This window comes from Sapajus apella, unplaced genomic scaffold (genome assembly GCF_009761245.1).
Source record: "Sapajus apella isolate SASKATOON/1434 unplaced genomic scaffold, GSC_monkey_1.0 scaffold49, whole genome shotgun sequence".
Classification (NCBI taxonomy): Eukaryota; Metazoa; Chordata; class Mammalia; order Primates; family Cebidae; genus Sapajus; species Sapajus apella.
Window position 1 is genome coordinate 16,756,902 of NW_022436989.1, and position 15,945 is coordinate 16,772,846.

The 15,945-nt window shown below is 41.0% G+C and overlaps 1 protein-coding gene across 1 annotated transcript in view; it reads right to left on the reverse strand.

The window, feature by feature from the left end:
• GALNT2 (polypeptide N-acetylgalactosaminyltransferase 2) overlaps nucleotides 1-15,945 on the reverse strand; it is a 213,692-nt gene that overhangs the window by 38,433 nt on the left and 159,314 nt on the right. The window contains 4 exon segments of the mRNA XM_032242362.1: nucleotides 777-898; nucleotides 6,720-6,785; nucleotides 7,025-7,092; nucleotides 7,355-7,453. Coding sequence (XP_032098253.1) covers nucleotides 777-898; nucleotides 6,720-6,785; nucleotides 7,025-7,092; nucleotides 7,355-7,453 — 355 coding nt within the window.

The following is a 15,945-nucleotide window of genomic DNA, read 5'->3' on the forward strand; positions in this document are numbered from 1 at the left end:
CTTGTGGTTACTTAGTATTCCATGACTTACAGTTGATCAGCTATCCTTGCTACGCTTAGGCAGAACTACTTGTTCATTTTCTATTTCCTTTCATTAAGTTTGCTTTATCGCCCCCAAGGAAGTGCTTTCTTAGTAGGAAGGAAAGAAAAGTCAATAAAACAAGCAGAAGGCAAGAGAAATGACAAAAGGCCAAATGTAAGATTAGCGATGATGTTTCTAGAAGGCAGAAGGTACAGAAGTGTAGCTGAAGATCACCCTTTGACAACCTTACCGGTCCCAGTGTGCTTCCCAGCAGCCCCCCCGTCTCCCACAGAAGCCTGGAAGCCTACTGGGCTAACCTGCCCTACTCACTAAGAGCAGAGGCGTGGCCCCGGGGACAACTTCCCCAGCATGTCCCACTCTGAGAGCTGCAGGAGATGGTATTTGCTAGATGCTGGGCAGTGTTCTAAGCACTCGCAAAGCTGCAGGCTGGGAAGGAAGTTGCTTCCATGAAAAGGACTGCCTTGAACTAATCAGGCTCTCACCAGCCTCTGCTGATCCTCACCTCCTACCTGTCAACTGATGGTTCTTCTTACTGATGGATTCCTACAGCCAGTAAAACAGTCTTTCTACAATGTCCCAAAGGCATTTTCTTTCGGTCAAGGAAAACTGCAGAAGGCAAGCCCAGGTCCCACCAGCCCTGAGGCCCCACTCCCCGAGTTACGCCTCCCCTGGGCCATGATCCCCTCTGTCCCCTCTACCCACCTCCTGACCCCTTCCCTGCCCCGTCACCTCACCTCTGCCACCCTCTCCAGGAGGGGCTCCAGCCAGTGCTCATTACACTCGCAGTGACTGTCCAGGAAGGTCAGGACCTTGGCTTGGGCAGCGTCAGCCCCCCGAACCCGTGAGCGCATCAGGCCTGTGGAGGCGAGTTGGAAAGCACGTCAGGAGAGGGAAGGCTGGAGCCAGTACACCCCAGAGCCCACCGGCGACGCCTCCCTGCTCGCAGCTCTGCAGCCTGCTTGCTGGGCACAAAGGTTACTGCAACTTGGTGGATGAGATCAAAATTGGCCCGTGTTTACCAAGACAGATTACTGTCAGAACTTTTTATTTCAATAGTTACACTGGATAACTGGGAAGACAACCTTCTACTATTGTCTTCGGAGAAAGGGCTTTACATCACCAAAGTCTCCTTTATTAAGTAACAAAATGTGGAACTTTTTTTTTTTTTTTTTTTTTTTTTTAAAGAGATGGGGTTTCTCCATGTTGGTCAGGCTGGTCTCAAACTCCCAACCTCAGGTGATCTGCCCGCCTTGGCCTCCCAAAGTGCTGGGATTACAGTCGTGAGCCACCACGCCTGGCTAACGTGGAACTTTTAAAACTACATTCCTCTGACACAGCAACAGTTTTCTAACTAACTAGGTTGAGGAAGGTGACACCCAGATACTTCCAGTGCCAATGGTGTTGGATTTCAGTGGTGATAGTATTTGTAACAGTGTTGTAAATATCTCCATCTTCTACAGCTTATCAGGAGCCAAATAATATAAGTTGGAAAGCTCTGCTATCTGCCTTTTACACAAAATTAGTTATACTATTGGTCAAATTATACAATTTATATACTTGTGATCTGTTAATAATGTGCATTTTCATTACAACACAAAGTATCATCATAAATAGCGTATTTCAAAAGTTGGCCACTGGTGGTAGCCTGGTGCCTATGCCTGTGATTCTAGCTACTCAGGAGGCTGAGGTGGGAGGATCACTAGAGTCCGGGAAGTTGAGGCTGCAGCCATGATTGCGCCACTGCAATCCAGCCTGGGTGATAAGAGTGAGACCCTGTCTCAAAAAATAAAACAAAAATAAAATAAAATAAATAATAATATATTTATCCCTAGATGTTGTGGTCATAAATGGCTTTTGCTATATATGCTGGGCTTTCTATGTGAAGATGACGTGACTATTCACAACCTGTGAGGACAAGTCTGCTAAGTACTTTTTTCCACAGTTAAAATGGATTTTCAGTGATTCCCATGTGGCTGCATGCTAGAACAGGAAAAAAGACTAAAGATTTCAAGTTGTGATAACTGCAAAGCAACTTGCATTGGGCAAGCCTTTGCTGCAATACAATTATAAACTCTAAGCAAAATATAAAAAGCAGTAATTTGAAAGCCAGAAGCAGACAGAAACTAGATAGGATCCAACCCTTTAAAAAAAGAAAATCACACTGACTGAGCTCCATGTTTATATGGTGTTTCCCATGAGGTTGCTCTCCAGTCCACTGCAATGCAGCCTTTTTTGGCTTGAGTTGTCACAGGATAGAGAGTTCAGAGCTTCTAGCATCTATAAACTGAAGGAGGAGATCCTGGAAAGGAGGTGGGCCCCAAATCTGGCAATAATCTCCTGGTAAATCTTTGGCTGACTCCTGAACCATGCAGGCACCGACTCCAACATGCAAAGCTACAGTTAGAAGGCAGAAAAAACTGAGTTTCAGCTGCTATCTATGGGAGAGAGAACAAAGTTTGGAATTTGAGTCCTGCCAAGTGCAAGGTGTTTCAGAAAGACCTCAGTTCTTCTACAGGAATTTCAGAAAGACTACACATAGGAATATAGATTATGTATCGTGAATAAGGGAATCATAAAAACATATTTGTGGCCAGGCGCGGTGGCTCACGCCTGTAATACCAACACTTTGAGAGACTGATGCGGGCAGATCACTTGAGGTCAAGAGTTCGGGACCAGCCTGGCTAACATGGTGAAACCCCGTTTCTACTAAAAATACAAAAAATTAGCTGGGTGTGGTGGCGGGCACCTGTAATCCAAGCTACTCAGGAGGCTGAGGCAAGAGAATCGCTTGAACCCAGGAGGCGGAATTTGTAGTGAGCCAAGATCGCGCCATTGGACTCCAGCTTGGGTAACAAGAGTAAAACTCCATTTCAGAAAACAAACAACAACAACAAAAACAAACTCATCCTAGCAAAGTACAAAAACAAGCCTACAGAATCTCAGCAGCAGCATCTGGTAATTTAACTGCCCAATACAGCAAAGGTCAATACTCTTTAGAGAAAGATAACATAATCCAGTGTTTCTACAACGTATCACCCACAATGTCCGTTATAAAATAAATAGTCACTACACATGTGAAGAAATAGGAAAATGAGGACCAGACCAAAGAGAAAAAAAAAAAATCATCAGACATTCACCCTGATATGACCCAGATGTTGGAATTGCAGAGGAGGATTTAAAAGTAGCTATTATAAATATGTTTAATAATGCAAAGGCAATAATTTTAGTGAGTGAATGGGTGAGGAATCTGAGCAACAAAATAAAAACTATAAAAAAGAATCAAATGGGTACTCCAGAACTTAAAAATGAAGTTATCTGAAATGAAAAATCCACTGACTGGTCTTAATAGCAAAATGGAAATGGCAGAATGATTAGTGAACTTGAAGATGGAACAACACAAATAGATCCATCTGGTGGACAGAGAAAATAATTAAGGGTGAAAAAGTCTAGTGATCTATGGGACAGTATCAAGTGGTATAAGATATGTGCAACTGATGCTCCTGAATGAGTCAGAAAAAAAATACGTGAAAAAATAAAAGGCCAGTAATTTCCCAAACTCGGTGGAAAACATCATCTTATATATTCAATTTACATCAGAAAACTTGGAGCCGGATAAATATAAAGAAAACTAAATCTAGGCACATCACAGTCAAACTGCTTTTAAACAAATAAACAAACAAAAACAGATGCAGATCCCTGAAAAGGACCCATAACATACAAAGGAACAACAGTATGAATGATGACTACATTTTAAACAGAAAAACAGAGGCCAGAAGACATTAGAATGACACCTTTAAAGTGCTGGACGAAAAATTAATGGTCAACTCAGACTCCACTCAGAGAAAATAGCCTCCAATAACAAAGGAGAAAAAATTCTTCAGATAAAAGCTGAGATTGTGTTGCCTATGAGAAAAAATTCTAAAGAAAATTATTTAGGTTAAAGGAAAAAAAAACTAGAAAAAACCTTGAATCTATGGAAAGAAATGAAGATATTAAAAATGAAAAATAGGATAAGTTTAACATATCTATATGTTCCTCTCTTTATTTAACAGGTACTATTTGAAGCAAAAATGTAACACTGTATTTTACGGTTTAAGATGCATGTAGAAGAGAAACATGGTAACGATAACGCACAGGAAAGGAAATGGAAATGGGATTAAACTATTCTCAAGTTCTTAAATTTAAAGTGGTATGATGTTGACTCTCAAGCAGACTGTCATAAGTTAGGGCTGCATGTTGTAATCCTCAGAGTAACTGTACACACACAAAAAGTATTGCTAAAAACCTACAAGAATAATTCAAAATGGAACACTAAAACAAATCAATGAATCCAAAAGAAGGCAAGAAAGTAGGAACACAGTCACAAAAAGCAAAATGCACATGCTACAAATAGAGAACAAACAGCCAAAGAGTGGACCCAAACCCAACCCACCAACGATTACACCACATGTAAATGAACTACCCTCAATTAGGTGGGCACAATCTCATCAGCTGCCAGCATGGCCAGAATAAGAGCAGACAGAAGAACACAGAGAGACTGGACCGGCTTAGTCTCCCGGCCTACATCTTTCTCCCGTGCCAGATGCTTCCTGGTCTTGAACATTGGACTCCAAGTTCTTCAGCTTTGGGACTCTTGGACACTCAACCACAGACTGAAGGCTGCACTGTCGGCTTCCCTGCTTTTGAGGGTTTGGAACTGGGACTGGCTTCCTTGCTCCTCAGCTTGCAGACGGCCTACTGTGGGACTTCACCTTGTGACTGTGTGAGTCGGTACTCCTTAATAAACACCTGTTTATACATACATCTATCCTGTTGGTTCTGTCACTTTAGAAAACCCTAACACAAAAGCCAAATATTGGTTCTTTTAAAAGTTAAGCTGATAAACAAACAGCAGACAGATGAAGAAAAGAAGAAGGTATAAATTACCAAAATCAATAAAATAGTAATACTAATCCTACAAGCAGTAAAAAACAGGTAATATCATAAACAACTTTGGGCCAATAAATACAAAAACTGTGATGAAATACAAAATTTCTTGAAAGACAATTACCAAAGTAGAACAAAAAGAAACAGTAAATCTGAATTAGGCCTATATTCATTAAAAAGATTGAGTTAGTTATCAAAAATCTTTCCATAAAGAAAATTCCTGGTCCAGATTAGTTAATTCTATTAAGCATTTTAAAAAAGAAATAATTAAAATATTATACAAACTCTTCTAGAAAATAAAATAGAAGGACACACTTTCTATCTTGTTTTATAAGGCTAGTAAACCCTAACGCCAAAAGTGAAAAAATACATTTTCAGAAAATTACAGACCAATGTTTCCCATAAACACAGGTATAAAAATCCTTAACAAAAAATATATTACCAGGATACTGTATCATGATCAAGGAAGGGGCTTATTCTAGGAATGCAAAGCTGGTTTAACATCTGAAAATCAACCAATGTATTTCACCATATTAACAGATTAAAAGGCTAGTTAGTGATTAGTGCCAACGCTCTCTCTTTTTCTCTTTCCTCTTTCCCCATTTCTTTTTTTTTTTTAAAGCTTGTGCCAGATGATGGAGTGGGATGGCAGATACTTTGGTTTTAAATTCATAGTTATATTGAAGGCTGTCTTGGGGGCAGCAAATTGCCCCCTTTTTTGGTTTATTCTAAGATTGGTGGACTGATGTGAGTCTGGCAAACAGACCTTGTTTAGAAGGCAAGGCTTATCCCACTGTTCATGTATCTTGAATGTCTAGGCTGATGACCCTAGCTGGTTAAAACATGGTGCTGTTCTAACAGACTCAATCACTGTGTTGGCTGATAAGATTCTTGGTAAGAAAAAATTCACTCCTTGACTCCAGCTGGACTGAATATGTAATGAGAAGAAAGAGTTTTGCATTGATCAAGGAATATAATCACCACTCTTGGATCAACAGTTAGCCTTAAATGGCAAATGTGACATGGGTTCCAAAGCTCTGTGATTTTCCTACACTGAAAGATTTCTCCTGACCATAGAGGAGCTAACAATCCAGCCATCAGGGTCTCTAACAGCACTGACATACTGGATGTTAATTACATTGCGATCGGAGCTTCCTTTCCAGACACTCCAATGTAATACTTTCCTCCTTTACAGTGCGTCTTCTAACTGCCAATAAAATAGTCTTCATGAGCTCAGCTCCAGCACAGATAAGACTGACAGAAGGTTCTGAGGTTGGCATTTGCAAAATCACATAAGCATATAATTGCAGTACTCTCTCCCCATTTTGGATGGTTCACCTTCAGCAGGCTGTCAAACTTGAATTCCAGTTATTTTATCAGATGACTGGAGCATGGAGTCATTCAACTTCTTATTGCTAAATCTTTGTTTTTCTTCTAAACTTTTGTGCTCAAGGGACTGATAAGACTTCCTAGATTGTGAAAGAAAGAAAGAAGCCAATTTTCTAAATACATAAATCAAAATGTAATTTGAACTCTTGCTCTAATATACAAATAATTTCAATTAGTCAAGCTTTTAATGTCCTTCCTGTGTTTGTTGAGAGAAGTCTCCCAAGTGGCTCTGATAGAGGGAGACAGACAAAAAAACTAGACAATTAATTTCTCTTTGAGCTCAGGCACTTCTTTGTGTTATTACTGGGCTCAGGAAGAATCAGGATTCAACTGCTTTGGAACAGAAGTAAGAAGAGTCTTACCTTCTCGCCGATCATTTCTAAGAACTCGCACTTTCTCAATTTTCCCCAAGAGAGCTCCGTCCTCAGCTAGGAAAAGAAAAGAAGCAGAGCATTTTGAAACTGGAATTCATAAAGGGCTTTGCATTCAACCACAGCATTCTCAATCACCTAAGGGCTGATCATCTCCTTGGGGCATCACAGAGGGACCTCTTCTGTCTGTGGGCCTGATTTCTGGCTTGTTCACACCTCTTTAGCACCCTAGCTACAGGAAAGCTGGTGCCCAGAGAAGAGCCAGATACAGGGATGAAATCAGTGTCAATACTCACGATCATTGCTGTAGTCATCCACCAAAATGATTTCTTTTATGAGATGGGGTGGGCTTTTCTTGAGCACGCTAAGAAAAGACAAGAAAATAAAGTTTACAGGCCTTTTAGGGGTAAAACCTGGGGTAGGAAATTATCGTATCTTGGTCTTAATCCTTGGCTGGAGGAGCTACCCACTGCACTCTGTGCTGAGCAGTCAGGTGACCCTGTCTGCAGCCCCCATTGACAGCCCTGGCCTGACTGCCTGGGGCACAGCTAGTGTCTAACACCCCTGACAGGGGACGCCTCCCATAAGATGCAACAGCTGGCTGACAGGTGCCATCCTGGCCTCACCTGACCACGGTCCTTAGCAGAGCCGACCGGGCTTCATTGTGAAACGTGATCACCACGCTGGTGGCTGGCAGATCCACCCGCCACTGCTTCCGCTGACACCTGGAGAAAGAGAAAGATGGTCCTCTGAACAATGACCCCCAGAGCAGCCACAGCTTGTTCAGCCCTTGAGAGAACAAGCAGACGAGCCCGCTGGGACGGACATGCTGTGATTAACTTGTTGTCTGCAGAAGTTCCTGGCCTGTTCTGAGATGAACTGCCAACGGGACATAAGGAAACAGAAAAACACAACCGGAGTTACGTTCTGAGAGATGAACGATTTCGGCAAAAAGTAACATATTGAGAACATCTTTCTCACACGTTAAAAAAAAAGTGTGTTTAAAAACAGTGAAATCCCATGTCTCCTTTCATGCAGATACACCTCTAGAGATGTGCTTTTCACAATTTGCAGTCGTAATTTCTGAGGGGCAGAACCAAATGTGCGCCACTGCTCTTTTCTTGTTTTCTACATTGCCTACAACAAGCTTGTGGTACTCCTGTGGTATTTGGAACTTGGCTCTCACCGTCAACAGTGGACCCACCTGTGGTTTTCCCTTACCCTGGGCAGCAGGGATGCATGTCCCTTGCCCTGGAAGGCCATCCCCAAATACCCCAAGCAGCAGTGGTGAGGTGGAGTGAGGGTACAGTCAATGGGACCCTGAGCCTGCCTGAGCTCTCCTTTTCCTGTGAGTGGTAGTGAACAACCCTGGGATCACCTCGGCACAGACGCTGATTCAGAGGCCAGACCTCTAAAGCAGGGGCAGATTTCAATATGGCACTTCTCAAATTTGAGCTCTACAGGCAGATACAAGACTAGAAGAACAGTAAGTAGCTTTTTCTTTTTTCCTGAGACAGGGTCCAACGCTGTCACCCATACTAGAGCGCAGTGGCATGTTCATAGCTTCCTGCAGCCTTGATCCCCTGGGCCCAAGTGATGCTCCTGCCTCAGTCTCCCAAGTAGCTGGGATTACAGGTGTGCCACCACATCCAGCTAATTTTTTGAATTTTTATAGAGATGGGGTCTCACTATGTTGCCCAGGCTGGTCTCAAACTCCTAGCTTCAAGCAATCCTCCTACCTCAGCCTCCTCTCTGAGCCGCTGTGTCCGGCCAGAATAGCCATTTTAAAAAATAAGACTCTGATGGCTGTAGGTGGAAGATGCTAAAGTATCATACACTAGAAATAAGTAGTAAAGGCTACTGGGCTCAGCAGAATTCATCCGGAGGAACCCTTCAAGGCAGGGTCTACTGACTTGAAGAGCATCCTAGTATAGAGCAATGTTCCCAGAGAATACCACACTTAGGCAGGACTGATGGCCCGCGAGGACTTCTGGAAACACTTGAATTCTCGTTTGACTGCATTCAGAGTTACTAAATTGGTAGTTCTACTGACACCAGCTTGGAAAAGGGGCTTTGGCTTCAGAGAAATAGTTCTTAAGTGGTGATGTCTGATGCCCTGTGGTCGTGAGGATGAGCAGTCTTGCCTGTGGGCCACCAAGAGGGACCTGTTTGCCCCATGCCAAAGTTCCCTCCATGCTGGCATTTATCATCTGCACCATGTTCCTGCAACTCTAGCAGTGAAACACACTGCCACCAGCATTGAAGAAGCAGAAAATCTTTGCTGGGGCTCAGAAAATGATACCCCAAATTATGCTGCTTTGGCATGCCAAGTACTTTGAAAAAAGGAGATTCACAGACCTCAGAAATAAGCCTCAGGACCAAGGTCTCTCTCTCTGATCTTCTCCTCACCCCCTCCAACTTCCATTCAGAAGCACAGAGAGGGACTTTCTCTCAAGTTCTCTGATCTGACTGTGGGAAGTGCATCCAGAAGATGTGCAACTGTCTTGGACCCGCTCTCTGGAATCTGCATTAACCAGAGATTAACTCATATAGTAGAAGAAACAAAGCCCACGCCAAGACCCCACTCCTGGAGAGACTCTTCACTTATTCTTTCAATTATTCTTCTAAAGGTTGTTACCTGAGAGATTCATCTGCATGATAAAATAACCTTTGTTCACAGTGCAGTCCTGCCCTTTACCTTCCCATAACTTGTTGCCACCTCCCCAAGACCCTGGAAGAAATCTGTTCCAGGCTATCGTCTGCATTTCCGTCTTAATCATTTACTCTTTCCTAAAAATCATTTACTCTTCTAAAATTGCCTACATCCCTCACTTACCTCTTCCCCTATGAAGACAGTATTTAAGCTTCAGCCATCTGGCCCTTCTTTGAGTCTCATATTTTGTGTGGCTCTTGTGCACATTTGCAGATTAATAAATTTGAGTGTCTTTTCTTCTGTTAATCTGTCTATTATCAGTTTATTTTAGCTGATATAAAGATTCAAATCTTCAAAGGGGGAGGGGAAACATTTCTTTCACTCTTATACCTGCCATGGGACCAATACATCAAAAAATATTTGCTCTGTAGCTCTTAACATGGTTTACCAGAGCCATGAATTATCTGCCCCCCAAAATTAGGTATAATGTCTGTCTCAAATGGGAAATCAGTGGACAAAGGAGATATATTAAAAAATATATATATTTGGAACTCAGCCATCACTAAAAACATTTAAGGAGTTAAGAACTGAAGAGGATAGTCTAGCAGCTGCCAAATGATGACCAACAATTCCACATGAATGGCTGTACCTTTAGAGACAGTGTTCAGCAGACACTCATTTTCCCTCATGACTACTTCAGAGAAAAGAACTCTGAAAATAAACATGAAAAGCAGTGCAATTAAAAAGCAATTAGGTCAGAATCACAAAATGGGCTTCTTTTGTTTATTGTAGTTATTGTTTTAATTAATCATGAGAAATTACATAATATACTAGTTGTTGGGGTGGGGATGGTTCTCTGTTGTTTGGGGGAAAAATGCAGTCTGGAATTAATATCGTACCTCATTAGAGCTCCTGACAGCTAAGCCTTTCCTGACAAGTAGACTGATAGGCTGGCTTTTCTTTCTTTTTCCAATTTTAAGAATTAGCAGATTGTTAGATTAAGGAAGTGAGAATCTGCAAGGCTTCAACTGTAAACAAATTACCAAAGAATGTCATTCCCAAGAACCCAATCTGTAATGCTAATGAAATAAGGACTCCACATTAGGAGGCAGCTATCCTCTGCAATTAGGTCCCACTTAACACAGTGGGAACTGCTGAGCTGAGCAGACCTAGGCTGAATGACTTACTGAACATGGGCTTATGCAGCTATATGAAAATTTAAAAAGACACATAAGGCAGCATTTTTTCATGCTAAATCATAGTAAACGGAACCGATCCAATCACATCCTATTCTCTCGTTTTCCTTTTCTCTGCAGGAAGCCTCATCTTCCAGGAGCGTTTGGAAGTCTCAGGGGGCTCGGGAAACGTTTTTCAGAACACGCAGGGCTGCTGCATTCATATCATTTTATTAAAATTCATCTACATATTCATAAGACATCAAGTTTTGCTAGGAACTGGCATTCAGGAAACAAGAAGGATCCCATTTTTATGGCAAAGAGAGATAAAAAGTAAAAACTAAGAAATATTTTACATCCCAGAGTTAGAGTGAGTGTGTGTATGTATATGAATTTAGATAATAAGTCCTTACATTGAGCCAAGAAGGTGGGGTCCGCTTCAAGAATGTCTTTAAAAAGAAAAAGAATAAATTTTGTATTTAAAGAGCCATATCCCTGCCAGCCAGTCTTCACTACTCCAGAGCTAGTGAAAGAACACCCAATATAGTCACTCAACAGGGGAGCTGGCTGCCAGGGGCACTTTCATACTTGAGCTTTCTTTGGGAATTGAGTAGAAACTGCAGTTTATTTGAAGTCGGCAGCAGGAAGAGTGTGCAGTACGTTTTGTTCTACTATACGATGCTGGCTAGAAGCAGTGTGACTCTGAGAAGAGTGAGAGGGGTTTCAGGCTGACATTGTAGGCTCAAGTTCACTTCAGGGTCCAAGGCTCTGGTGCTAACGTGGTCATTCTGCAAACTTCCTGTTCAGTAAAATGGAGGCTTAAAAAATGACTGGACATGCAAAGATTTGTTTTAAAAATGCTTTATTTAGCTTTAAATTTCTCTGAGATTAGATGGCTTTCAGTACGTGAACTCTTGGTTAGCTGGAAACTGAGAAAACTGGTGAATTGAAACCACCACACTTTTTAGTGAGTCTCTCAGGGTGGAAGAATCAATCTGTCTTTAGGGCAGACATCATACCTGGCCTTGATCAAGAAATTGATGAAACAACCAAACGCAAGCTCTTCAGGCTGGGAAGCTACAGCTTCTGTCCAATAACATAGAAGGCTGTTTCACGGGGTGGGGAGGAATACAGAAATAGTTTCCTACTCTACCCCCCACCAGGCCATGCCCCACCCTCACCCCAGGTGGCCTAGTGTTTTTGTAAAGGGCCCATGGTGTGGTAACCTTGGTTACTGTGTGACGTGAGACCACTAACATCACTCCTCATCTGTGAAAATGGCCCTTACAATACTGCCTGATTATTGGGAACACCAAGTAAAAATGTGTGAAAAAGGACTCTGAAAACTGACAAGGTCACTTTAATAAATGGGGGCTTATAATTTGCATTTGGCAGCTGTGTGTCAATGGTGACTGCCATCAGGACATGGAGGGTAGAGTGGAGTTCTCTCTAGTAACTTGGAGATGCAGCTGATGAGACGGGCTCTGAGACACCTTCCAAGTTCACACGCAGCAGCGGCTCCGAGTAGAGAATACACTGTCAGTTAAAGGGAGAAGGGTTCCTAGGCCTGCAAGAAGGACTCAGTAGATGAAAAGGTGAGAGCAGATGGAGAAACACATGTAAATAAACCCTCTTTAAGAAAGAGAGTTCAAGAACCTCTACAAGATGTGGCCACAATTCTTATAAGCAAGATCACACTTCTTATGAGATAGCCACAAAGACCAAACAGAGGGTCATGGGAAAGAAAACTCACTGGATGAATACACACCATCTCCCTGAAATGCCCTTGTAATTCAGATTTTGTAAGGAAAACACTACACAACTTAACTGACAAGTAAACATTAGTTTATGCCTACACAAAGACAAGATTCATGGAAGACATGGAAAAGAGGCACTTTCAAAAATAAAAAAGGAAAGTTATAAACAATGCCAAGCCTCTGCTGGCACTTTCTGGGTATCCAGGGCTAAGGGGTGGGTGTGTTCGGTCCCTCCCTGAAGCTGGCAGGCACTTCCAGTGGAGTCCTTCTAAGGGACTTGTGTGTTCTGATTAGGACTAGAGTCCCATAGAGGGGCAAATCTGCTGGCAATGGGATTCCGAAATGCTGGTCTCCATAGCAGCTACATCTAACTGTGTGTCTGTGAGCAGGCATTTGGGCTGTGACTCAGGTTCCTGGGGAAAATCTCAAGGGCAAACAATGTGGGGATCATGCAAGGTCACGGTATTTCCAAAGTCCCAATTGCTATGATATGTATTTACAAATTATCATATTGGCATTCTGGATACATTCAATTTGTAAACTGAGTTTGAGTCTGCCCCTGAGAGACAAATCCAGTCTTGATTTGCCGGCAACAAACTAAGCAAAAAAACAAAACAAAAAAAACAAAAAAAATTTCTGCGTTTGCAAAGCTGAGGAGCAAGTCTTAGACTGCAAGAAATTCACCAACGCAACAAGTCTCCTGTGGCCTCTTGGCAGTAACTGACATCACTGTGTGTTTATGTGTGTAAATATTTCAAGCATAAAATTTACAGATATTATAGGAGCATCCATGTGCCACTCTGCTTGCCAAGTCTTAATATTTTGCAATACTGGCCTCTGATTAAAAATTTTTTAAATAAAATGACACACGACAGGATGACAGGTGATAATTACAGCCCTTACCTTAATCCTCATCTTCCCCAGGGGTAAACACTATCCTGAATTTGTTGCTTCATTGTTACTATGTATATTTTAAATTAACTACACATGTACACATTCATAAATTATATCGAGCATTTTTCTGCCTCTATTTGAAGTTTGTAGGGATGGCACTGTGCTGAGAGTTGCACTTTTCACTTTTTGGGAGCTGCATCTGTTGTGACACACACAGCTCTATTTCATTCATCCTCACTGCTATACTGCTTTCCACCGTAGGTGGGAACATACCACACATCATCCCTTTCCTGCTGATTATCAATTTCTCTCTGTTAGAAACAACACTGCAGTGGACCCTGTCTTTTTACATAGCAGAGAAAGCTTCTTTGCATTATTTACCCACAGTAGCACTACTTGTCATAAATTATGAACCTCTTCAAATTTACTTGACATAGCCCCAGCTTAATCTCAAAAGTGGTTGGACCTAGTGTCACTCCCGTCCACACATGCATGAAAATCATACGGCTCTGTATTCTCACCATCCCTAGGTATCACCATGTTTTAAAATTTTGCCAACCAGAGTGGTATGAAGTAGTCATCATTTTAACTTTCATGTACCTGATTACTAGAGAGCCCACATATCCCTTTATATGCTTAGGCGCTCACTGGATTGCTTCTGCTGTGAGCGATCTACTCGTATCCTCTATCCGCTTTTTGATTAGGTTTTACCTACCATTTGGCTGTAGGAATTTATAAGCTCTGGATATTATCCTGTGTCAGCCAGGGGCATTGCAAAAATCTCTGGAGATGCTTTAATTTTGTTTATGATACTTTTTGTCAAACGTATTTTTTAAATTCTGAGTTTTCAAACTGTGACCCAGGGGTAACAATGTTCAGGAAAAGCTTTCTTAACTGAAGGTCATTAATATATTGTTGTAAATTTTCTTTCAAACGTTTAAACTTTTACAAATGCTTTTAACAGGTTATAATAGGCTATACAGCCTTCATACATATTGAAGGATTACGTATATCCATGTATATCATGGAGAAAATTATAAAACACAACTGAAGGACATTTAAAAGTGCTCAGTATTATAGAAATATTAATTTTATTCAAATTAATCTATAAATTCAGTCCGGTGTCATACAGGGTTTTTCATGAAACTTCAAGAGCTGGTTCTTAAATTCATCAGGAAAAGCAAATGGTCATAAACATTCACTAAAGTCTTGAAGAACAATGCATAGCAGGGCAACATGGCCTAGGAGCCATGAAGACTCACTGCAGAGCCACAGTCATTAAGGCAATGTGATAGGGGTACAGGGCTGTATAAAGAGATGATCAGAAGAGAAATGGGTATATACAAGTTCCATGCATATACGTATGAAGGATATCCATAATCTCCTTTTTTTCTGTGTAGGTAATCTGTTGTCCCAGCATGATTTAATAGTTCATTATTTCATCACTGATTAGTAATGCCACTGTTGTCATGCTAAATACTTATTTACATCCATTTCTATTCTGGTCATCTATTTGTGTAACCCGGCACCCATACCACACTGCCTTAATGACTATGGCTCTACAAGCAATTCTTCATGGCTCCTACTATGCGTTGTTCTTCAAGACTTTAGTGGATATTTGTGATCATTTGCTTTTCCTGATGAATTTAAGAATTGGCACTTCAAGTTCCATGAAAAAACCATGATACTGCACTGAATTTGTGGATTAATCTGAAGAAAACTAATATTTCTATAATATTGGACACTTGAAAATGTCCTTCAGTTATGTTTTTTAATTTTCTCCTTGAAAGTCTTGTACATCTTTGATTGCATTTATTCCTCTGTATCTAGCAGTTCTGCTTGCTTCAGTGAAAAGGAGACTCTTTTCCTATTACATTTTTGAATTGGCCATTACTGATACTGGTTTTTGTATGCGGACTCTGTATTCAACACCTCACTGTGCTCTCTTACTTGTTCTGATAGTCAGTTTGTAGGTTCTCTTAGATTTCCCCCAGATCAATACATCTACATTTTGTTCCTGTCTCTTTCCATTCCTTACACACCTCACAATTCTTGCCTTAAGATGGCAGTGATTATGGCCTGCAAGACGAAATACAATTTTTAAATACAATTTTTAAAAGTCGTAAAAAACAACCTTGCCTTTATCTTATCTTTAAAGTGAACACAAGTAGATTTTTATCATTAAGCTTTGTGTTTGCCATAGATGTTTTACAGATGCCTTTCATCAGGTGAAGGAAACTCCCTTACGAGTGCTGAATTTCACTGTTTTCCCTCCCACATCCATTAATATGATCTACAGCTATTCTCCTTTAATTCACTGAGAAGGTATATTACATTATTTTCTGATATTAAATCATTTTTACATTCCTAAAATAAACTCTTCTTGGCCGTGTGTGTGTGTGTGTGTGTGTGTGTGTGTGTGTGTGTATTTTGTATCAGATTTGCCAGTATTTTGTTTAGGTTTTTCTGAGTCTATAACCATAAACTGGTCAACAATTTGCTGTTCTTATACTTCCTTTTTCTTGTTTCATAGTACTACTGAAGGAAATAGGGTAGCTTTCCTCCTTCTCTATTCTCTAAAAAAGTCTGTGTTTTATGCAAACCCATTTGAGCCTTGTGAATTTTGAGAAGGCAAATTTTTTATTGCAGAAAATTTCTTTTGATGGTTTGTACTTAATTCATTTTTTTTTCTTTTTTTTTTACTTCTTAAGAGATCCTGGTAACTTAATTTCCCTAGA